At 44.7% G+C, this 24,687-nt stretch overlaps 1 protein-coding gene across 8 annotated transcripts in view; it reads left to right on the top strand.

Moving 5' to 3' along the window:
* Positions 1 to 24,687, top strand: part of TRRAP (transformation/transcription domain associated protein) — a 2,065,012-nt gene that overhangs the window by 238,307 nt on the left and 1,802,018 nt on the right. For all 8 annotated transcript variants that reach the window (XM_069647248.1, XM_069647247.1, XM_069647244.1 and 5 more), the window contains exon 12: positions 13,819 to 13,957. In XM_069647248.1, the coding sequence (XP_069503349.1) occupies positions 13,819 to 13,957 (139 nt within the window). The remainder of the gene's footprint in view (positions 1 to 13,818; positions 13,958 to 24,687) is intronic.

The raw sequence follows: 24,687 nt of genomic DNA, 5'->3' as shown, positions 1-24,687 counted from the left end.
GCACACACCTCGCACTCTTGAAAGTCTCCGCGCTGCTGAAGAAGACCGCGCACTAAAAAGGTGCCGCGTACACCACGCGATCAGGAAAAGATCTGCGCACCAAAGGAAATCCAAGTATCCACCCAGATGCCGCGCCTGCCGCGCAACCGATTACACAAAAATATTTCATGCGTCACAACCAGGAAGTAAATATAAACAAAGAAGGGTGTCAGATACACGTCTACTGGTCCGTTCCTCTAAGTATCAAAAACGAATATCACGAGCACACGAAAATTCAAATAAATATTTTCTTTTGGTTAGTAAGAAATCAGTATTTTTAAAACTCTATTATAGTATAAACACTATTATATAATATTGACCAAAGTTCAGCACATTTATTATACTAAACGCTAAATTAGAGAAAAGTAACTGCAACCGCAAGTACTAAAAACCAAACATTCACTTATCAGACGGTAAACAACTCGAGCTAGAGCACATTAAGTTCATTGCATTGTAGAATTATAGTTCAAAAAATATTTCTTGACTCAACTTGTAAATGTCATTTTGAATAATAAATATAATGATATTCCACTCATGGACTTAGCTGAAAGTTCAAAGTTACCTCACAGCACTTCTCATCCAATCACTGTTGTGGAACAGACTCACCATCTTGGCTTGGGAAATTAGACACTTCCTGATTAGATTAATATTAAGGAAATGTATTTAAATAATCTAATGTAAAATTCGGAATCAACATCTATACCTCATTCAACCATGCTTCTACATATGTGTGTGATGGTGTAATCTCTTAAATGTGATTTTTCTAGTATAGTGTCTCTTAGAACATGTGTAAATGTGCCATGGGATCCTGACAGTTGACTCTGCCTTCCAAGCAAAACACCTTGCATTTTGTGCCAGTTTCTCCCATTCATTTGCAGCCTTACTGTCACTTACACAGCACAGCAGTGTGGCTGTCCTCCAAGGACAGACACCCAGCCAATCACATTTGGCTGCACTCCTGGGGATTAAGCACAGGGAGTTTCCGTGCACCTTGCTCGCTTCCTGCTGTGCCAGGCAAGCTGGAGCCAGAGGCGGGCTTCACCAGTGAACCCTGCCAAAGACCAAACGAACCAAAGGGACCTAACCTGGTTTGGCGCGCAGAGTAAATCTCAAGAAGGACCTTTCCAACAAGAAATGACGAAAAAAGACCACTGGGCTGTTAGGGAGAATTCTCAGAAATGTGCTAATTCCCTGCACCTTAGAGACCACCAGCAACTTTGCTGGATTTTGAGGACTTTTCTTAACCTGGAGTGAGTTGGACCCTTTTTTTCCCAATCTCTCATGTATTTTAATGTGATTTTGTACACTGTTTCTCTTTTGGTTGTGGAGTCTGACAAACTCCATAGACATCACCTTTTACATTGTGTCACACAGCACCTTCAGTGCAGTGGCACAGGGAAGACTTTCAGATTTCCCAAAGGTTTAAATACCTTCTATGGGATAAACTACTGTTTCCCAGAGCATTAAAGTGAAATTGACTTTACTTACATTTATAACCTTCTAGATCCAGCACACACTATCTTACAATAGGGTGACTGGAGGGGTTACCTAGTTATCCCCTTTGTCTAGTTTCTCATGTAACATTTTTATGTTAACCATTTCGAGTGGATTGTGTCCTCCAACGTATTCCTCATCTTAGATGTATTCCATCCAGCTTTGCTGCTCTTCGGAAATTTTTTCGGCAGAGGGCGCCGTGAGTCGATGTCGAGTCGATGGTCCCTCGAAGGCCTCCGTCGAGGGTGACGTCATTGGGTGTATAAGTAGCACGCGCGGCGCCCGTTGGCCTCAGTTCCGTTTTTCCACAGTACGTTGATTCAGACATTCGGCGCGCCTCGAGTTCTATCAGGAAATATAATGTTACGAGAAAGTAATTATGTCCTCGTCATCGACGCCGACCACGACCCCGAGATCGGGTTTTAAGAAATGCAAGTCGTGCGGCTCAAAAATGACGATCACGGACCCGCACCGCGAGTGTTTGTGGTGTCTCGGGGAAGGCCACGACATGAAGGCCTGTTCGAAGTGTCAGGCGATGACGGGAAAGGCCTTGTGAGAAAGGAGAGGAAAGCTACAGGTAGGTCGGAAGGATCGGAGAGCCTCTAGCATCGAGTCGAGACCCCATGGGGAAAAATCTCCTCGACGCGAAAGGCATAGATCCAGATCTCGAAGCGATTCTCATCGCTCGTCGTCTTCGAAAAATTTGAAGAAACGACGCCATAGATCTCCCTCCACCTCGTCGTCAGACGATTCTCCAAAAATGAAATGCCCCACAAAACATTCGTCTTCCGAAGAGTGGGAAGCATTTAGGGTCAAAATGATAGAGGTGTTTGAGAAAGCGAAGCCTCGGCCCGCGCCTTCTTCGAAAGCCAGCCGTGAGCGTCATCGCTCCGACACTCGTGCGCCCTCGAGCCCGGGTGATCGTAAAAGGAAGGATAGGGAACCTTCCAGGACGCCGAGCGAAAAACCCTCGAGTCGAGTCGACCACTCGAGGTCACCGACGCCGTCCGAGACCTTTCACACCTCGAAGGAGAAACTGTCGAATGCTGCCTCGACGCCCTCGAAGCCGACCCTGTCGACGACCACAATGTCATCGACGCAGTCGATGCCTTTATCGACGTCGAAACCCTTGGCGCCAAAGGCTCCAACCAAGCCAGGGCAGCCAGAAAAAGAGAAGGAAAAAGTTAAAAAAAATGTCATTCCTTCAGAGCCTGGTACTACACCTCTTCCTCCTCCTCTCCCAGAGAAGGTTTTCAACCCTCTCCCTAGAAAGGAGTTTTTCAAATCCTTGACCTCAATTTTTGAGGAACAGGAGAGATCCAAGGAGGAAGATGTACCTTTTTGATTGGAGTATGGCACCCCAAATGTCCCAGAATGCTTGATCTCAGAGGAAAGCAGAATGAGGGATTTGGTGGAGTCTTTGCACAATGCAAGTGGCATTGACACCTCTCCTGAGAATGACTTCGGTAGACCAGATCCAGGAGAGCATGCCAGTCCATCTTACCGTTAGTTAATGACCAAGGTGGTAGATTACTTGGGATGGGCTAGACCACCAGCCCAATTCGTCCAGGACGATTTAACAGACATATTGGACCATGGTCCCACTGACGACCCAGTACTACCTTTTCATGTAGCCTTACAAAACAGGGTGGCCAAGAATTGGGAAACTCCGGATTCTATTCCTCCGGTAAATAAATCCCTTGCATCAAAATACCGCCCAGCCAGTAGCGACCCCGGCTATTTGTCAAAACATCCAACTCCCGAGAGTTTGGTCATACAGGCAGCCACAGCTTCCAACAAACTTGCGTACCTGTCTATCCCTCCAGACGGGACGATAAGCGTGTGGATGGTTGGGCACGGAAGGTATTTTCAGCCGGGAGCATGGCATTAAAATCTGGCAACTCCACATGTGCCTTGGCAAAATTTTCATACACACTATGGGAGTGCATTGCAATGGCGGCGGAGCACATACCAGAAGGGGAAGAAAGGGAAGGTTTCCTAGCCATCGTTAGAGATGGAAAGGAGGCCATGCAGGAATCCCTTCAATCTGGATTGGACACTGCGGATAGTGTAAGCAGGTCCATGGGCACTAGCACGGTAATGCGCAGGTTTGCGTGGTTACGGAAGTCGGGTTTTGCACCGGACGTACAGAACCGCCTCCTGAACATGCCTTTTGACGGGTCTCACCTTTTTGGCAACAAGGCTGACGAGAGCCTCGAGAAGTTGCAGACCTCAAAAGCAGCGGCAAAATCCTTAGGAGCTGCTATTAGGCAACCTCAGCCTTTTCGTGCGCAAGGACAATCATGGAGGGGACGATCCTATCGTTATTACACCTCATACGGGAAGACGAGAGGAATGGCCAGTCAAAGGGGCTAAAGAAAGGCCACTCGTGATGGACGAGGAAAGCGTGCTAAGCCAGCTCCAGCTGCAGCCTCTTTGCCATCCGCAGCGGCAACATCCGCCACAAAACCACTTTGTGGACTTGCACCACAAAACACCTGTAGGAGGCAGGCTGTCGCAGCATCTGCAAGAATGGCGAGCCATTACTTCAGATGTTTGGGCTCTAGAAATAATAGCCCAAGGCTATTGCCTTCCTTTTCTAAAGCAACCTCAAAGCAATCCACCAGGGAGACACCCGTTGAAACTTTCAAACCCGCTCCTACAGCAGGAAGTTCTAACCCTGCTGGAGAAAGGTGCTATAGAACCAGTACCTGCAGCGGAGAGGAACACGGCTTGGTACTCCCCGTATTTTTTGATCCCCAAAAAGGACGGAGGACTGAGACCCATCTTGGACTTAGAAAACTTGAAAAAGTTCCTCAGGAAGGACAAGTTCAAGATGGTTACCCTTTCTCAGATCCTTCAGGCCCTTCAACTCCAGGACTGGTTGGTGTCATTGGACCTCCAGGATGCTTATTTTCATGTGCCGATTCATCTTAAACACAGAAAATACCTGAGGTTCGTAGTTGGCGACTCACTATCAGTTTCGAGTCCTGCCATTCGGGTTGACCTCCGCCCCGAGGGTCTTCACCAAGTTAATGGTAGTGGTGGCAGCTCACCTCAGGAGTGGAGGGATGCATGTCTACCCCTACCTGGACGATTGGTTGATCAGAGCGCGCTCTGCCGAGTAAGCACTGGATCATCTGAAAGTCACCTGCCACTGCCTCCACAAACTGGGCTTCTCCCTCAATTTCAAGAAGTCACAGATGACACCTTCCCAACAGCTTCAGTACATAGGAGCTGTATTAGACCCGTCCTTGGGAAAGAGCTCGCCTCCTAAGTCGAGGGCTCAAGACATTCTTCAGATGGTTTCCAAATTCCAAAATGCCCAAAATCTCCAGGCTTACGACTTTTTAAGGTTGCTTGGCCTCATGGCATCCTGCATTTTTCTGGTGCCAGAGGCACGCTTGAGGATGAGATCCCTTCAATGGGCCCTAAAGACTCAGTGGTCCCAGTTCTCGGGGTCAAATGACAGATCTTCTTCAGATTCCGAACAAGGTCAGACAAGACCTTTTATGGCGGGCCTGTTCGTACAGAGAACATTCTAAAAGGAGAACCCTTTTGGCAACCATGGCCGGAGATCACAGTAGTGACGGACGCCTCACTCCTGGGGTGGGGAGCTCATGCCAACGATTTGACATTCAGCGGTCATTGGTCTCCATCGGAGTCCAAACTACATATCAACCTTTTAGAGCTGAGGGCAATCAGACTAGCGCTGAAGGCCTTCCTGCCATCTGTCAGGGGAAAGAATGTCCTGATAATGACGGACAACACAGTGGCCATGCACTACCTAAACAAAAGAGGAGGCGTGGGGTCACTACCCCTGTGCAGAGAGGCAATGCAGCTCTGGTATTGGGCGATTCAGGAGGGAATCTCTTTAACGGCAATTCATCTAGCCGGGGCAGAGAATATGATGGCAGATGCTCTGAGCAGGCAGAGCACGGTATCCCACGAATGGGAACTGGCTCAGGAAGTCATTCAAGAGATCTTCGCCCTTTGGGGAACCCCTCAAGTAGACCTGTTTGCACCCGGAATCAACCGAAAATGCGAAAGGTATTGCTCAAGGGAATTTCCTCCGAGAGGAGCCCTGGGGGACGCGTTCATGGTGGAGTGGAATTTCCCACTCTTGTACGCGTTCCCTCCGATTCCCGTCATTCCTCAGGTCATCAGGAAGCTGAAAAGGTTTCGGAGCCGCATGATCCTAATTGCCCCGCCTGGGAACAGGAGAACGTGGTACCCGGACCTTCTAGACATGTCCATCTGTCTTCCAGTACGTCTTCCTCAGAGAGAGAACCTTCTCTCTCAAATGGAAGGTCATGTTCTCCATCCAGAGGTCAAAACGCTCAACCTTCATGCTTGGTATCTGAAATGCTGAGATACAGGGATTGGAACCTTCCAGATGGCGTTATGGAAGTGTTGCTTTCGGCAAGAAGGCCAGCAACAAAGTCTCTATACCGTTGCTGTTGGAAAAAGTTTTGCAACTGGTGCTGAGAAAAGAATGTCAATCCTTTTCTATGTTCTATTCCGGAACTATTATCTTTCCTTCTGACCCTAGCACATAAAGGTCTGAATATTGGAACAATAAAAGGTTACCTTGCGGCGCTTTCCATCTACAAGCGCTCATCGGAAGAATGCTCCTACTTCAAAATTCCTTTTGATAACACAATTCATAAAAGGTCTCGCTAATGTGTTTCCTTCTCACCCTTTTCAAGTACCGATTTGGGATCTAAATTTGTGTGCCCCTTTTGAGCCTATGCACACGTGTCCATTAAGATTATTAACATGGAAAACAGCCTTTTTAGTTGCTCTAACATCAGCAAGAAGAGTGAGCGAATTGCAGGCACTATCTTCTGGGCCACCCTATACTGTGTTCCATAAGGACAGAGTTGTGTTGAGGGTTAAACCATCATTTTTACCGAAGGTAATAACTGATTTTCATTTAAATCGGAAAATTGTTTTACCCTCATTCTCTATCCTCCACCTCATCCTTCTAAGGATGAAGAAATACTACACAGACTGGACCCTAAAAGAGCTTTAAGCTTTTACATCTCTAGGGTTTCTAGACTTGGAGTGGACAACCAGTTGTTTATAGGCTACACTGGAAGAAAACTGGGTCAATCAGTAACAAAACAAACGATTTCACGCTGGATCATGCTTTGCATTTCAGAATGCTACAGACTAGCACAAAAAGACGCACCAGAAGGGTTAAGGGCTCATTCCACCAAAGGCATAGTCTCTTCCACGGCCCTTGAAAGAGGTGTCCCTATAAGGTCCATTTGCGAAGCAGCAACTTGGTCTTCGCTTCACACCTTCTCAAAATTCTATAACCTGGATGCTTCCCAGTCTAGGGAGTTAACTTTTGGAAAAGCAGTGCTTTATTCTGCCATCTAAAGGCTTAAAAAAATTAAAAAGTAAAAATAATCTGATCCCTCCTCCAGAGGAACTATGCAAAATACTGCTTTGGGAGCCTATCTAAGATGAGGAATACGTTGGAGGACACAATCCACTCAAAGAACGAGTTACTTCTTACCTGGTAACGTTCTTTCGATTGGATGTTCCTGCAACGTATTCCTCATCGCCCTCCCAACCTACCCCTCTGTAGATTTTTATCCGGGTTCTTGCCATCTCAGATCTCGCAAGGCTGATACCTGTCTGCCGGCACAATCTACATAAACACAAAAGAGGGGAAAAACAGAACTGAGGCCAAAGGGCGCCGCGCGTGCTACTTATACACCCGATGATGTCACCCTCGACGGAGGCCTTCGAGGGACCATCGACTCGACGACATCGACGCACGGCGCCCTCTGCCGAAAAAAATTCCGAAAAGCAACAAAGCTGGATGGGAATACATCTAAGATGAGGAATACGTTGGAGGAACATCCAATCGAAAGAACGTTACCAGGTAAGAAGTAACTTGTTCTTCTCACTGAATGGCTGGTGGCAGTGGTTTCGTTTAAACTACCTTGGTGTGCTTTTACCGCGGGCTGCGCTCGCAGCTCCAGTAAAGCACCCAAGGGTGCCATTTTTGTCCAAATGGCCCGGTCTTCGTTTTTTTGCCATTTCTTTGTGGAAAGGTCCTTCTTGAGATTTACTCTGCGCACCAAACCAGGCTTGGTCCCGTTGTTCGCTTTGCCTTTGGCAGGATTCACGAGTGAAGTCCGCCTCTGGCTTCAGGGTGTCTGGGGTAGGCAGGAAGTGAGGGAGGTGCCCGCGAAACTCCCTGTGCTTAGTCTCCTAGGAGACCCAAATGAACTCTGTGGTGATGGCCGGCTGACTGTCCGGCAACGACAGCCACCCTGACGGGTGATTGACAGCTAGGCTGGAATGAATGGGAGAGAACTGAATAAAAGTAGATGCTTTTTGCTTGGAAGGCAGAGTCGACCACTGGACGAAGGGACCGAAGAAGAACTTGAAGAGGACGCCTGCTGCAAATCCTGGACTGTTGGTTTGCTCGGTGAAGCCCTGCTGCTGTGCTGAAACTCCAAATTCGTATCGACGGAGAAGGCCCTGCAATGTAAGCCACCTAGACATCCGTCTCGGAGCTGGTGGAATTTCCACAGAGTTTCTGCTGGAAACCATATAGCCAGGGAGAGGAATACCAGATTTTGTGTGTTGCTTTTAAGTTGGCCTACAGCTCCAGGAAGATCCTCGGTACTCCCAGGAAGCAGGACTGGCCGAGCCTGAGCCCCCTCAACAGAGTGCGGGACCCCAGAAGCAAGGAAAGTCCATCTGGACAGCCAGGAACCGCAGTGTTGCTGTGAGGAGCTGAAACACTGAACAGCCACTGAATTGAAGATTGCTGGTTGCGAGTGGTGACCGTCGCATTGCAGTGCAGGAGTCCCCATAAGCCCTCCCTCTTGTCCCCATGACTGAGGCCCAGGAACAGTGAGATCTGCAGAGCTGCACAAGAACAGAAGTCATCTGCTGCACTTTTCTTCATTCTAAAGGTACTGTAAAGTCTGAGAGAACTTATCTCTTACTGTAGATTTGTTTGCATCTTCTACTACTCACAAGTCTAATCAGCTTGTGGCCCTACATTTGATTCTTCTTTTCTTCAAAGACTTCTAAAACACTGTGCAAAGACTTTCTACTTAACCACAAAGAAGTGCTTCAGCTCATATAGACTTTTCCCTATTGACTTTGGCTTAGCCTCTTCCACTGAATGACTCTTATTGGGGGATCTGAAAGTATTTCCCTGCTTAACAATATTTTGGGTCTCCTGTATGTTCTAAATAATCTTTTCCTTTGACTTATTACTATAGGATTCTAAATGCAACAGTGATATATTAATGTCCCCAGCACCCTAGCAATTGTAGTCACCTGAGGGTGTAGGTAGTGTCTGTGGGATCTAATGATTTAGAGATATTAAGAGTGTATATTTCATGAAGCGTATGTGAGTGTTACTCATATATTGCTCCCTTCGGAAGTAGGCTTATTCCAACTGCCTGATAAATTAATAATTGTTATTCAAGAAACCTTGAATACTTGTAACTGTAAATCTCTGTGTAACTCCCCTACAGCTCACATTGACCCCTCTTGAGATGAGCCTGGCTGCTCAACATGCTACCAGAACTGTGTAGTACAAGCTTATACCAAAGGTTGGGTTTCCTATACCTGTGGTCAGAGTTGTTTGTAGTTTTCCCAGAGGGTACTGCATACAAACGTTGCCTAACACGGGCCATTTTGACAACATGGTCACCCATGGGTGCATTACTGCAGCTGCAATTGCAGCCTGTCAGGCAAGATTGTATGCAGTACCCTTTGGGTGCACTACAACAACCATGATCTCCTGGCAATAGGAACCGAACCTTTGGTATAAGCTTGTACTACACAGGTTGGTAGCATGTTAAGCAGTCAGGCTTATCTCAAGAGGGGTCAATGTGAGCTGTAGGGGAGTTACACAGAGATTCACAGTGACAAGTATTCAAATACACTTTTACACACAAGGTTTCTTGAATAAACGTATTTATCGGTCAGTTAGAATAAGCCTCCTTCAGAAGGGAGCAATATAACAGTAACACTCAAATGCACCTCAAAAATACACACTCGTAATATTTCTAAATCAGTAAGTACTCTTTTGGGATGGCCCACAGACACTACCTACACACTCAGGTGACTTCAAATGTTAGGGTGCTGGGGACATTAATATATCACTGTTGCATTTAGAATCAGGTTTAAGCGTTTGTCAAAGTAAAAGGTTATTATGACGCAACAAGAGATCTTACAAATATTTCTCAAAGCAGGCAAGTACTTTTGTAAACCCCCAATGCAAAATGAGTTAACCCTTTCCTGGAAGGAAGACCAAACACATTCACAGAGGGAAGAAGAGTCATTCAGGGAGCCAGGATAAGCCAAAGTCAATTGAGCAAAAGTCTAGGGGATACTGAAGCACTTCTCAGAGGTAGGTAAAAGTCTTGTACAATGTTTTAAAAGGTTTTTGTATAATGAAGAATTCAAAGTAGGGTCAGGAGCTGTTTAGGCTTGTTAGGTAAAGTAGCTATCGGCAACTCTATAGAGCAACCACAACACGTCTCGCCAACGGAGAACAAGTGCAGCTACACAACAAGGGGCAAGTTCTCTTAGACTGTACAGTACCTTTAGGTTGAAGAAAAAGGGCAGCAGATGACTTCAGTTCCTGTGCAGCTCTGCAGATCCTGGTGTTCCTGTGCCTCAGTCGTGGGGACAAGAGGGAGGACTTCTGCACTGCTATGGGACGGGCATCGACCGCAACTGGTAATCTTCAAACAAGTGGCACTTCAGTGTTTCAGCTCTTGCGACTATCGCGAATAGCAACACCGCGGTTTCTGGCTGTCGAGATAGACTTTCCTTGCATCTGGCGTCCAGCACTCTGTTGACGTGGCTCAGGCTCGGTCAATCCTGCTTCCTGGGAGTCCGGAGGATCTTCCTGGAGCTCTTGGCCAGCTTAAAAGCAACGCGCACAATCTGGTGTTCCTCTCCCTGGCGTTTCGGTTTCCAGCAGCAACTCTGTGGAAATGCAACCAGCTTAGAGAGAATGTCCAGGTGGCTTACTTTGGAGTTGATTGGTCCCACCAACTCAAAGGGAGAAGTTGTCCTTGCAGGGGCTTCTCTGTCGATACGAATTTGGAGTTTCAGCACAGCAGCAGGACTTCACCTAGCAAACCAACGGTCCAGGAGTTGCAGCAGGCATCCTCTTCAAGTTCTTCTTCAGTTCCTTCGTCCAGTGGTCGACTGCCTTCCAAGCCAAAAAAGCCTTACATTTTATGCAGGTTTCTCCCATTCATTCCAGCCTAGCTGTCACCCACCCAGCAGGGTGGCTGTCCTTGCTGTACAGTCAGCCGGCCAATCACCACAGAGTGTGTTGGGAAGGAGCTTAGTGGTTTCCTTCATTCCCAAGTTTCCGAAGCGCTTTAGAATTAGGCAAGACTTCTGTTAACTGTTTTCTAAGCATTACAAGAGTCCAGGCGGGAGGAGGGTCACTAAATAAAGAAAGGTAGTATTGAAAATATAAGGCGTAAATAACCATTAGTTGAAAACACATGTAAATGTAATTCTGTGTAGTTTTAAAATCTGAAAGCAGGCTCTGCCAAAAAGCAATGGGGCCTGCGCTAAAAATTGATCCCAGAGCTCATGCGATGTTGAGTCTAAGGCTTGCAGAGAGCATAAGGAAACTCTGCAGCTGTTCCTTGTCCATCACAAGCCAATGGAGACTAAAAAAGATTTAATGCACGACATACAGAGTACTAGAAAACCAGGTTTTTTCAGAGAATTACTGGACCAGATCAAATATAACAATATTGAGTGAAGTGTTGAGAGAATGGCTGGAAGGTGTGTTCATGTATGAATGTTTATAACATAGTAAATGTTGCTAAGTAAGAGCTACAATGTATTCCTCCAGAGGCAGCAGTATGTTAAGCAGCTTGGTCTAAATGCAAACCTGGCCATGCAGGAGACTACAGCATCCCTTGTATTGCAAGAAGAACAGTTTTGGATGAGCTCTGCCGGTATCCAGTGACCAAGTTGAAGAGTATATGAAGGTGTCTGCTTGCCCTTAGTCTGGAGGAGCCTGCCAAGGAAGACAGAATGCTGGTCGGAATGGCAGAGTCCTCTGCCATTCCCCCCAATCCTCATCTTTGTACAGATTAAAATGTGTTATCTAATGCAAAATAGATGAATGGCCTTAATTCCCTAGAGGGGTGCATTTACTCTGGTGTGAGCGTGATCAGGGGGTACCCCAATGTATTTAAGGGGTACAAGTATGGGCTACCTTTCAAGTGCATATGGATCTACTAGGAGACTAAGCACAGGGAGTTACGGGCCCCTCCCTCACTTTCTGCCCACATCAGACACCCTGGAGCCAGAGGCGGGCTTCACTTGTGAATCCTGCCAAAGGCAAAGGGACAAAACCTGGTTTGGCGCGCAGAGTAAATCTCAAGAAGGACCTTCCCAAGAAGAAATGGCAAAAAAAGAAGACCGGGGCCATTTTGACAAAAATGGCACCCTTGGGTGCTTTGCTGCAACGGCAGCCCGCGGTAAAAGCATACCATGGTAGTTAAATGTAAACCACTGACACCAGCCATTCATCGAGGAAAGGGTAACATAACATTGTTACATGAGAAAATAGACAAAGGGGATACTAGGTCCCTCCAGCACCCTATGGTAAGATAGTGTGTGCTAGGTCTAGAAAGTTACAAGTGTAAGTAAAGTCAATTTCACTTTACTGCTCTTGGAAACAGTAGTTTATCCAAGAGGAGGTATTTAAAACTTTGGGAAATCTGAGAGACTTCCCTGTCACTGCAGTGAGGGGGTGCTGTTTGACACAATGTAAAATATGATGCCTATGGAGTTTGTCAGAGTCCATAACCAGAAGAGAAACGGAGTTCAAAATCACATTAAAATACATGAGAGAGTGGGGAAAAATGGTCTCACTCTCCACGTAAAAAAATCAAGTCCTCAAAATCCAGCAAAGTTGCTGGGGGTCTCTAAGGTAGAGAGGAATTAGCACATTTCTGAGAATTCACCCTAACAGCCTGCAGTAGAAAAATTCAATTGTAGAAAAAAGTAAACCACTGCCACCTGCCATTAATTGTAGAAAGGCTAACATCAAAATGTTACATGAAAAACTAGACAAAAGGGGATACCAAGTAACCCCGCCAGCACCCTATTGTAAGATCGTTTGTGTTGGGTCTAGAAAGTTACGAATGTAAGTAAATTTCACTTTACTGCTCATGGAAACAGTAGTTTAACCAAGAAAAGGGTATTTAAACCTTTGGGAAATCTGAAGGATTTACCTGTGCCACTGCAATGAGAATGCTGTGTGTCACAATGTAAAAAGATGATGCTTATGGAGTTTGTCATACTTCAAAACCAAAAGAAACAGTGTTCAAATGAAAGGTAAATACATGAGAGTGGGGAAAAAGGTCTCACTCTCTCCAGGATAAAAAATAAAAGTCCTAAAGTCCAGCAAAAGAGCTGGGGGTCTATAAGGTAGAAGGGAATTGGCACATTTCTGAGAATTATCCCCAACAATAATACACCTTTATTTGTTATAATACTTCTGGTTATAATTTATTCTATTGAATCCTTGGTGTAGTACAGTTTCAGTGTACTTTCCTACAACCCTCTCTCCGTCCTAAGATAAGCCTGGCTTCTCTGTCTCTGCTACCATATGCTCCGGTTGTACAGCCTTACACTAAGAGTGTATTCTTGTACTGCCTCAGTTGAATGGTTTTGCTAAGCTCTTAGTTAGACCTCAGTCAAACTGTCCTAACAGCCCCCCCCCCCATACATCATAGGGATTGGATTGATAAAGTTAGGGCATACGTCTTGTGAACTGGTTTCATTCTACTGCATCTACTATTCTACATTATTGTATGCATTCCTAAAAACCTAAAGGTGGTTGTTTATATGTTTGCTAATTGAGTAGTGTGATATTACTACCTGCTTCTTTCATTTTCCAGTGTATGTTTTGGGCATATTATATAGTATTTTTGTACTTGCCTGTCTAAATTAAATTGTGTGCTTCATTGTGGACCCCCGGCACCACTCACTTTCTCCTGAGACTAAGTCTTGACCACGGTTACCTTGACTGGGTTCGGCTAACCTCCGAGTTCCCCTGTCCACTATAACTAGGGTGGCCTCCTAAAATCTGTCCACAAAGCCAGATTCTGGAAATCCAACTTAACACATAAGTATGTAGATTCCTAAGTTGAATAAGAACTTAAGGGTGTTGTGAGGTTCTCTCCGCTTACACCCATTCTTCATTTGGTCAGGTTGCTTGCTCTGATGTCTGCTCTATTTGTTTCACAGGACCTAGTAGCAAAGTACTCCCAGCAGATGGTGAAAGGCATGTTGCAGCTTCTTTCCAATTGCCCAGCTGAAACCGCTCACCTACGGAAAGAGCTTCTTATTGCTGCAAAGCATATCCTCACTACAGATTTAAGAAGCCGTATGTACTCTGAAACCTTTAGTCCTTCTTGTTTAATTATTGTTGGTGCACCATATTGCTTGCAGGTTGACAACTTTCTGAAATAAAATGTGCCCTGATATGAAGGCTGTATGATGGTGTAACCTGTGTGGAACGGTGTGTAGACATAGACAAGCCACACAATTGCGAACTAATGGAGAAATCGATCCACCAATAAAAGCTCTCACACAAGCCAAACTATGAAAAGTGTCAAATCTCCAGATTGTGAGAGTTAGGATGGCGTTGCAGAGAGCTGGTGTTTTTGCAGCAGAAGGAACAGTAAAAAGGAGGAGTAGAGATCAGGAGGTGGCGAACATAATTAGGTCACACTTTGAGAAGCCTCAAACATGCAGAAAAGAACTTGTCAAAACGCTTGCATTGTGCTTGGCCCAGAAGCTGACAGGAGTCTGATCATACTAAAGATAAATAGTAAAATAGTTGCTTAGTGGGGATGCTATCCAAGATAATGTTGGCTGCCTCAAAGTCCGCAGAGTGAAAAATTGTGACCCTGAGAAGTTGAGCAATGCTTGTAGCAGGCGCAAGCCCCATAGAGCTGGTCTTGGCTGTGGATGCTTTTTAATTGTTGTTGCCTGAAGTGTGCAAGGGCAGTAAAACCAGCCTGAGAATGTGAGCGAATTGAACTCTTTCATGGGTGTAGGCACTGCAGAATTCTGTGTATTAGAGTGGGTATTTGAGTTATTTCTCAACCCTGATCTGGTTTTTCAAGAATCTTATTTTTGTGTTAGAAACCTGTTCAGTAGTTTTTTCTACAACTCCCCCCTGCTGAGAATGAATACAGGTGCTGAATATTTTCATGTATGGCCCGTGACATTGTAACCACCATCATATTTCATTGTTACAGTACAATAGACAAAGTCTCTGTTAGGGAGAATTCCCATTTCTGTGTTAATTCCCTTCAACCTTCGAGACCCCCAGCGCTTATGCTGGACTTAAGGACTGCTTAATTTTAAACCTTGAGTGAGTGAGCCCTTTTTCTCACTCTCTCATGTGTTTTGATCTGAATTGGATTGTATATTTCCTTTGTTTTGAAGTCCGACAAACGCCATAGGCATCTTCCTTTTGTATGGTGACACACAGCACCTTCAGTGCAGTGTCATAGAGAAATCCTTTAGATTTCTCTTAAGGTATAGCTACCTTTTCTTGGGTGAACTCCAGTTCCCAAGAATAGTAAAGTGAAATGGACTTTACTTAACTTTTCTCTTTGTAAGTCCGGCACACCCCATCTTTTAGGCAAGATTATGTGCAGTACCCTTTGGGAGACTACAGCAACCTTGTCCTCTTGGCAATGGGTAACCCAACCTTTGGTATACGTCTGTAATACACAGGTTGGTAGTGTGGCTGAGAAGCCAGGCTTATCTCAAGAGGGGTCAATGTGAGCAGTAGGGCTTTTTACACAGGGATTCACAGTGACAATTATTCAAATAAACTTCCACTCAAGGTGATTAAACAATTATTAATTTATTTAACAGTCAGTTTTATAAGCCTTCTTCAGAAGGGAGCAACACATGTAACACTTCAAAATATAATGTTAAAGGACATTTGTACTGCGCACTATCACCACATTAGTGGTCCCTTGGCGCTCTGGCGGCTCTGAAAGAGGAGGGGAGGTTGAGTTAGTGGGAGGAAGCAGGAAAAGTGCAAGAGAGCAGTGATGTGCTGTTGGCGGCCTCAGCCCGGTGGGTCCGTTGGCTGGGCCGGGGGTGTTTGCGACCGGTAGTCGTCGTGTACTGTTGTGCAAGGCTGTGTGTTTTTGTTTTGTTGTTGCAATGTAGTGAAGTTTGTGCGGTTTGTTGTGCTGTAGGTTTTGGTTGGGTTTGGTTTGGAGTTTGAGAGGTGTATGCAGAAAGGGAAATTGTTAGTAGGGTTGGTTAGTTTGCATCTCTATCCTGAATTGAAGCGCTCGGCTTGCGTATTCTCCCCTGTTGCGGCTCTGTCCTGATCTGGGTCTGACTGGCAAACAGGTTCCATACTCCTCTAGTCCTCGCCTCTAACATGCTCTCTCTTATGGCTCCCCTTATCCTCCATTTAGACTCTAGTGGCCAGTGCATCTGCTAATGACAACCTCTCAGGTAGTGGGGAGATTGCCAATGTCTCGATAATTCCACACCAATGTGATATCTGCCGGTAATTAAATTACGGGGCGGACGAAAGTGTTGGTGGGAATGTCTGGGTTAGTTGACTCAGTCTCCGTGTGTGCCGCCTGTGTTCCTGTCTGTCCGATGTCACCCGTCCAGCTGCCGTGGGCTTTACTCTCCCCGGTCAGAGATGTCCGTGTCTTTTCGGTTTAGTTATCCTTTTTACCAGTTTCGTTTTCAGGTTTAGTCTGTGGTGTTGTAGAGCCAGGTTTTTAGTGATTTCCTGAATTTTAGGTGATCTTCAGTGTTTCTTATTTCCTTTGGGATGTTGTTCCAGGTTTTTGCGGCTAAGTGGTAGAAGGAGGTGCCTCCAAGTTTTTTCTTGTGGTATGGTTTGAGTTCCAGGCGGATTTCGTTGCTCGATCGGAGGGGTCTCGTTGGTTTGTAGACTGTTATTTTCTTTTGAAGGAATTCTGCTCCTTGTCCACTGATTGCTCTGTGCGTTATGCACATTGTTTTGAAGGTGATGCGATGTTTAACTGGGAGCCAGTGTAGGGTTTTTAGGGTGTTGGAGTGATGCGATCTCTTCTGGATAGTTTGAGGAGTAGTCTTGCTGCTGCATTTTGGATCCGTTGCATTTTCTTCAGGAGGTATTCAGGTATTCCGAGGTAGAGGCTGTTTGCATAGTCTATTTTAGACATGATTAGGGCGACGATAGTGAGTGTTTTGTGCACAAAGGAGAGGAAAGCTAGAATTCTTCTTGCCGTCCGGAGGAGGAAAAAGCATTTCTTCACTGTTGCATTTATTTGTGGCTCCAGGGTTAGGTTGTTGTCCATTAGGACTCCCAGGTTTTTTACTACCTTCGATGGTGTTGGTGCGTTTCCCATTTCCGTAGGCCATGGGATGGTGGTTTCGTTCTCTTGGTCTTTGGATACGATCATGATTTCTGTCTTTCCTGGGTTGATTTTCAGGTTGTTGGCATCCATCCAGTCGAAGACTTCTTTTAGACAGTCGGTAAGGGTTGAAGGGTCGGCATCAGTGTCTTTGATTTTGTATATGATCTGAGTGTCATCTGCGTAGTTGTAACATGTAATGTTGTATTTTTTGAAGATTCCGATGACCGGAGTCTGGTAGATGTTGAAATATAGTGGAGATAGTGAGGATCCTTGTGGTACTCCACAATCGTTCACTCGTGGAGTGGATTTGAAAAGTTTTATCCATACGGTTTCTGTTCTGTCTGTTAGGAATGGTTTGGTCCAGAGTAGTGCTGTCTATTATGCCTATGTTTTCCAGTCTTTTGGTCAGGGTGTCGTGGCTAACTGTGTCAAAGGCTGCGGAGAGGTCGAGCAGAATAAGGGCTGAAGTAGTATTCGAGTCTGCGTTAGTTTTGCGGTCGTCCCAGATGGAAAGTATTGCTGTTTCCGTTCCTCTCGCTGGTCTGAAACCGATTTGAGCTTGGTCCAGCAGGTGGTGTTTTTCTACGTGTTCTTGGGTTAGTTTATATACGTAGGTTTCTAGAAGTTTCGCTGGGTAGGGGATGTTGGGAGATCGGCCTGTAGTTGGAAAGGTCATCTACGTCACCACTTGTTTAAGAGTGGCTTGATGTATGCTGATTTGAAGATCTTCGGTACAGTCCCTGTTGATAGTGATAGATTTAGAAGGTTTCTGTAGTGTTCTGCTGGTGATCCTTGCGCGAGGATTGATTTGTAGATGTCTGGGGGACATGGGTCCATGGGTGATCCCGCTTTCTTGCTTCGTTTAACCAGCATTGCGAATGCCTCTGCTGATATTTCAAGAAAGCTTCGGAGTTTGTGTTGTGGTTCCGAGTTGGGTTCGCTGGGTTGTATGTTGTGGTTGGTTGGTCGGTTTTGTATGGTTTGACGGATGTCGTTGATTTTTTTTTTTTTTTTAAGTGATCTGCCAGGTCGTTGCATAGTTTTTCTGAGGTGGTTGGGGTGTTCTCACAGCCTGGTGGGTTTCTCATTTCTTTAATGATGCTAAACATTTCTTTTTGTGTGTTGGTGGCATTGTTGATTCTGTCATCGTAACGTCTTTTCTTTGCCTTTTTGAATTTCATTCTTGTATGTACAGATTTGTTTCTGGTACAGTTTTTTTTTTTCTCGGGGTTGTATTCTTTCCTCCATTCCAATTCTATCTTTGTTTTCCTTTTTCATGTCGTTTAATAGTGGGGTGAACCATTTTGCCATTGCTCTTTTTTTTGATGGGGTGAACGGTTTTTCCGGGGCGATCTTGTCTATCGTATCTGCGATCCATTTGTGCAGTATTTCTGCTTTGCCGTCTAGGTCAGCTAGCTCCAGTTCTGTAGTTGAGGGTTGCGTTAATTTCAGTTGTTCGAGCAGGTTGCTTTCTTTGATGCGTTTCCAGTTTCTTTTGGTGGTGGTTGTGAGTTTCGGATGTTGGATGTAGGCTTGGGTAGGCAGAGTGATCACGAATGGGATGATGAGATGGTCGCTCCACAGTATTTGTATCGGAGGTGCCGTGGAGATGAGTTTTTCTTTGGCGAAAATTGCATCTAGGGTGTGACCTGCCGAGTGCGTTGCTCCTTTGACTAGTTGTAGTTTCATGGTGCTGAGTTGTTCAATTAGTGAGTTTTGGGAGTTTGCGTGGCTGTCTTCAAACCAGATGTTGAAGTCCCCCAGGATAATTAGGTGTTCGTGGTTGATGGCTAAGTTGGTGATGGCTTATATGAAGTTATCGACGAATGTTGCATCATATGTTGGCGGTCTGTATACCAGGATGAATGTGATATACTTCAAATCACACTCTTAGTTTCTCTAATCGGATGATATCCATCGAGGATGGCACACCGACACTTCCTACATCCTCAGGTGACTTAGATAGCTAGGTCACTGTGGACATCAGACCATTGCCTAGCAAGGTACAAGCTGTACAGGACTGGGCCCCACCCCTACTTCTCAAATCCAAGTGAGAGCCTTTTTAGGTCTCACAGGTTACTATAGGAACTTCATTGAGAACTATGGGACCATAGATTCTCCCTTGAATGTGATCTCCTCACCCAAATCCCCCAAGAATGTCGAGTGAAATGAGGAGTGCATCAAGGCATTTGAAGGACTTAACAAAGCCCTTTGTCAAGCTCCAGTCTTAATAGCTCCTGACAATTAATCCTTTATTGTACAAACAGATGCTTCCGATACAGGCATAGGTGCAGTTCTGAGTCAGCTGGATGTGAAATGCAGGGAGCACCATATCTGCTTCATCAGTAGGAAACTGAAGGACGAGAAACAAGGTGGTCAACCCTAGAACGTGAATGTTTTGCATTGTGTGGTCTTTGAAGAAGTTTAGACCATACTTGAATGGATCTACTTTTATAATTGAAACAGACCACCAACCCTTGAGATGGTTAATGCAGATGAAGGGGAGAATCCTAAACTATTAAGATGGTCAATCAGCCTCCAATAGTTTGGTTTCACTATAGAACATAGATCAGGATATAATCACCAAAATGCTGGTGGTCGCTCCAGAAAGTTTGACCGACTGGAGTAAGGAGATTCATCCAGGAGTGGATTCAATCCACCTGTCCCTTAGTCTGGGGGAAGGGGAACGAGTGTTGGGGAGATTTATCAGAAATGTGCTAATTCCCTTCTACTTTAGAGACCCCCCAGCTCTTTTTGCTGGACATTGGGAATTTAATTTCTTATCTGGAGAGAGCGAGTCCTTTTTCCCACTCTCTGATGTATTTATTTGTGATTTATTCTTTGTTTCTTTTTGACTTTGGAATCTGACATCCATAGGCATCATCTTTTACATTGTGAAACACAGCACCTTCAGTGCAGTGACACAGTGAAGTCTCTTAGACTTCCCAAAGGTTTAAATACCTTCTCTTGGTGAAACTACTGTTTCCAAGAGCAGTGAAGGGAAATTCCGTCAAAATGGCCCGGTTTTCTTTTTTTGCCATTTCTTGCTGGAAAGGTCCTTCTTGAGATTTACTTTGGGTGCCAAACCAGGTTTGGTCCCATTGTTCGCTTTGCCTTTGGTGGGATTCACGTGTAAAACCTTCCTTTGGCTCCAGAGTGTCGGGCAGGGGCAGGAAGTGAGGGAGGTGCCCGAAACTCCCCATGCTTAGTCTCCTAGAAGACCCAAATGCACTTGAAAGGTAGGCCATACTTGTAACCCTTAAATACATTGGGGTACCCCCTGATCACGCTCACACCAGAGTAAATGCACCCCTCTAGGTAATTAAGGCCATGAGTTTATCTTGCAAGAGATAACACATTTTAATCTGTACAAAGATGAGTTAGGCTGGAATGAATGGGAGAGAACTTAATAAAAGGTGAGGCGTTTGGCTTGGAAGGCAGTCGACCACTGGACAAAGTCACCGAATAAGAACTTGAAGGGGACGCCTGCTGCAACTCGTGGACCGTTGGTTTGCCCGGTGACGCCCTGCTGCTGTGCTGAAACTCCAAATTCGGATTGACAGAAAAGCCCCTGCAAGGACGACTTCTCCGCTTGAGTTGGTGGGACCAATCAACTCCAAAGTAAGCTACCTGGACATTCTCTGAGCTGGCTGCATTTCCACATAGTTGCTGCTGCAAACTGAAACACCAGGGAGAAGAACACCTGATTGTGTGCGTTGATTTTAAATTGGCCAAGAGCTCCAGGGAGATCCTCCGGACTCCCAGGAAGTAGGACTGACTGACCGAGCCTGAGCCCTCTCAACAGAGTGCGGGACCCAGAAGCAAGGAAAGTCCATCTCGACAGCCAGAAACCGCTGTGTTGCTTTTTGCAGTAGTCCTGAGGAGCTGAAACACTGAAGTGCCACTTGTTGGAAAGATTGTCAGTTGTGAGAGGTGACCGCCCCATTGCAGTGCAGGAGTCCCTAGAACTCCCCTCTCTTTAAAAAAAAAAAAAAAAAAAAAAAAGTTTTTATTGATTTTGTTTTTGATGCTTACACATCTTTACAAAATTATACAAAAATCAACTTTAAGCGTTACATCATTTTACAAGAATTTAAAACTGAAATATGTACATTTCTCGAGAATGCATAAAATAAGTTACATATAGAATATACATTACTAACAAACTCTTACGTAACAAATGATTAAGAATGCTTTTTTTTTTTAAAAGGAAAAGCGGAAAAGAAAAAAATATTTATTATGACATCTGAAGGTGTTATAACAAGGAAATAGCTGAATTGATAATTTTCAGCAAACGTACTGTCGCAAATATTATGGAGTTACTAGAGCCCCACATGCATCTTGCCCAAATTAGTTCCCGTCCATATTCAGTATGTGTAAAGCGAAAAGAATTAATAGTTTTTAGTCTGTCTTCTTCGAAGAAGGGACATACAAGAAAAAGGTGTTTTAACGTTTCTTTACATTCCAGTTTTTTACAAAATCTACAAATGATACTTTGAGAGTAAGTAGTGTCAGCAGACCAATGCTTAATTCTCACTTTCGGATGGAATAAGTCTAGGCGGAAGCGCATATATAATGTAGGGGTTTCAACACTGGGACACAGAATTAGATATTGCAAACGTGGCGTTTGCTTATGTCTAAACATCGCATATTCTGCGAATGAAGAGTATGAAGAGAATTGGTTAGATGTTGCAGCCCAATCATTCAGAAACAGACGTTTATGTGCTAGTCTTAGTTTAATTTGCAGATCTTCTGGAATAATGTTAATACTAGACAGTATGGTAAGTATACGCTTATTTAAACTTGCAATAGACGCTGGATAGGATTCCCTCAACATGTTGAGAAAATCGTCATAAAGCGAGTTTACTTGAGGGAAGCGCATCTTTATGTATGTATTAAGAATGCGCCAGTTATGGCGCGAAGCAAGGGAGTTTAGGCCCAGTTCATGACGGAAAATAGCATTGGGCAGATAAATAGGCAAGCCCAGAGTTGATTTCCAAAGCTTTGCTTGCAATTTATTGAGAAAGGTAGTAAGATCAGGGAGACAAAGATCAAGTCCATATAGGATAACTGCTTCTACCTTCTTAGAATAAAACTCAAACAAAGGCATCAGTGAGAACTTACAATATTTGTGAAAGATAATTTTCATTTGGCTTTGTAAAGGAAGTACTTTCTCAGCTAAGGCTTTTTGCCAAAAAAAGGAGGAAGAGTTGTTTGCCAAATTATAACCTAAATAAGTAGTCTGTTTGACAAGCTGAAGATTGTGGGATTCAATATGCCAACAAAATTTGCGCACCTTTTTCTTTGAAGATAGTACTAAAATGGTAGATTTTGATGAAGTGATAGAGAGATTATTTACTTTACAAAAGTAGTGAAAGGATTCCAATTTGCATTGGAGACCAGAGTGTGTACTGTCGAATAAAAGCACATCATCGGCATATGACAGGTGTAGCTTGCCAAGTCGTACTGAATGGGATTTAGAAGAATCCCAGATTCCTTCAATATCAGATAGATATAAATTGAAAAGAACCGCAGCAAGGTTATAACCCTGTTTAACGCCAATTGCTGTAGGAATTGGCTCGGTCAGACGGCCTGTGTTGGAGATGCGTACTCTAAAGGAAGTGTTGTGGTGAAGTAGTGCAATGAAAGCAACTAAAGAGGGCGACAAATTGTACTCTAACATGTTTTTGCCAAAGTCTACCACGAATCACGCAGTTAAAGGCGGAAGACAGATCTAAAGAAGTTATGAAAATAGGCCCATGAGAGGGGCAGTGTGTAGCAGCTGTTAGATGAGCAAGAATGGTAGCATTTAGTTGCGTCCCCATGTTTTTCCTAAAGCCCGTCTGAACTTAAGTATGCAATTTTCCGCGATGTGATTTTCAACTTCATTTAGTAATAGGAGGGCGAAGATTTTAGCCTCAACATCAATGAGAGCAATTCGCCTAAAGTTTAAAGGATTATTCAATGGCCCCTTTTTGTGAAGGGGTATAATGATCGAGGTAACCTAGGAAGGGGTTCGACATTTGTTTCTAAAGATTGATTGGAAAATCCTTAAAAACACAGTGGCCCAAAACAAAGGATCATCTTTAATGACGCATGGTGGAAGACCATCGGGTCCTGCGCATTTAGAGGATTTTAGTTTTGCAATTGAAAACAAAATGTCTTCCAGAGACCATGGGCATTTCGAAGGAATATGTGCGATTAGATCAGTAATGTCCTATTGTTTAAATCCCAAAGAAAGTAAATATCTGTTAAAACAAAAAAAAAAAGATGTACCATCTATTGCAGATTACAACCGGGTCTAATTGGTAGGTTTAGGGTAATTTAGAGGATTTGTGAACAAAAATGAGGTAGGCAGAGGAGTGGGATGAAAATGTACTTGTTCACGAAGTCCACATGACGAAGCAGCAGGGGTGGAAGGGCCTAAAGAAAGGCTTATACGCCTTTCTAAGGCCGCGATTATGCCTGGTGCAAGCATAGAGGTATCTGAGGGCGGGATTAAATGCTTATCAATCTTGTCAGTGACATGAGAAAGGGAGAAATTAGCGACCTCGTTTGGGAGGTCATTTAAGTTAACGGCCGAATCATTGGCAGCTTTTAAGGTGAAGGGTGTGTTCACCTCTGTTGACATCTTTGCTTCTGACAATTTTGTGTCAGTAGGCTGGACAAAGCAAAGGGAGTGCAAGGAGGGAGATTCTCTTCAGAACTTATAGGAGAGTCAACCTGTGTGGATACGGAGAGAAGGGATTTCTGGCCTAAAACTAGAGTGCGTGAGTTCCAATTTTGGTCTAGACATTTTTTTAGAAGCTGATATTCTGGAAGAATCACGCAAGCGCTTTCCATTCCTTAAAGTGGTTTCCATATGGCTGAGATCGAGTATATAAGGGTTTCGTGACAAACTAGATCGAACCAGTTCACAATCAAAAAAGTGCTGCCACAGGACAATATTGCATGAGGATTAAGTGGAAAGCAAAAGGTAAGGTGATTTGTAATTTCAAATCAGTACCGAAGGATCACTAGCAGGAATACAAAGCAGCAGTACAGCTGCACAACGAGAAGAAAAGTAGAGAAACACAGTTTATGCCAAGCTGAATAATGATTGCCTACTGGTCAGCCCTGCGCCACACGAACAGCAAACAGTCCTTTGCAGTGCTTCGCGGTGCGCAGCGCAGGGAAAGCTTTGTAGAGGAAGGAGGGGCGTCAAGGGGGTGGAGCCACAGTCCCCGGAACCACATGGTTCCTTCCTTGACACAGGCCAGGCAAAAGGGGAGTCACAGTAAAAGACTTCCTCCAGGTCCGTGAGGCACCGAGGATAATGCAGCCGCCGTAATCCAAGAACAAAGAGTGAAGTAGACGGCAAATGGCAGACGGACACAACGTTCTTCCAGGGGGGAGCGAGCAGCACAGCAAATAGTCCTTTGCAGTGCTCCGTGGTAGAAGTCCTCTCTTGTACCCACGACTGAGGCCCAGGAACCAGTGAGATCTGCAGATCTGCACACGAACAGAAGTCCTCTGCTGCACTTTTTCTTCAATAGTACTGTAAACTCTGAGAGAACTTACCTCTCGTAGAGGTGTTTGCATCTTCTACTACTCACAAGTCTAAACAGCTTGTGGCCCTACATTTGATTCTTTTCTTCAAAGACTTATAAAACATTGTGCAAATTATTTTTGTACTTACCTACCAGAAGTGCTTATGTCCATATAAGACTTTTGCCCATTG

The sequence above is a fragment of the Ambystoma mexicanum genome, chromosome 2q (assembly GCF_040938575.1).
Source record: "Ambystoma mexicanum isolate Mex_15411 chromosome 2q, UKY_AmexF1_1, whole genome shotgun sequence".
In the NCBI taxonomy this organism is placed as follows: Eukaryota; Metazoa; Chordata; class Amphibia; order Caudata; family Ambystomatidae; genus Ambystoma; species Ambystoma mexicanum.
The sequence above is the reverse complement of the archived record's forward strand: the minus strand, read 5'-3'. Positions and strand labels throughout refer to the sequence as shown.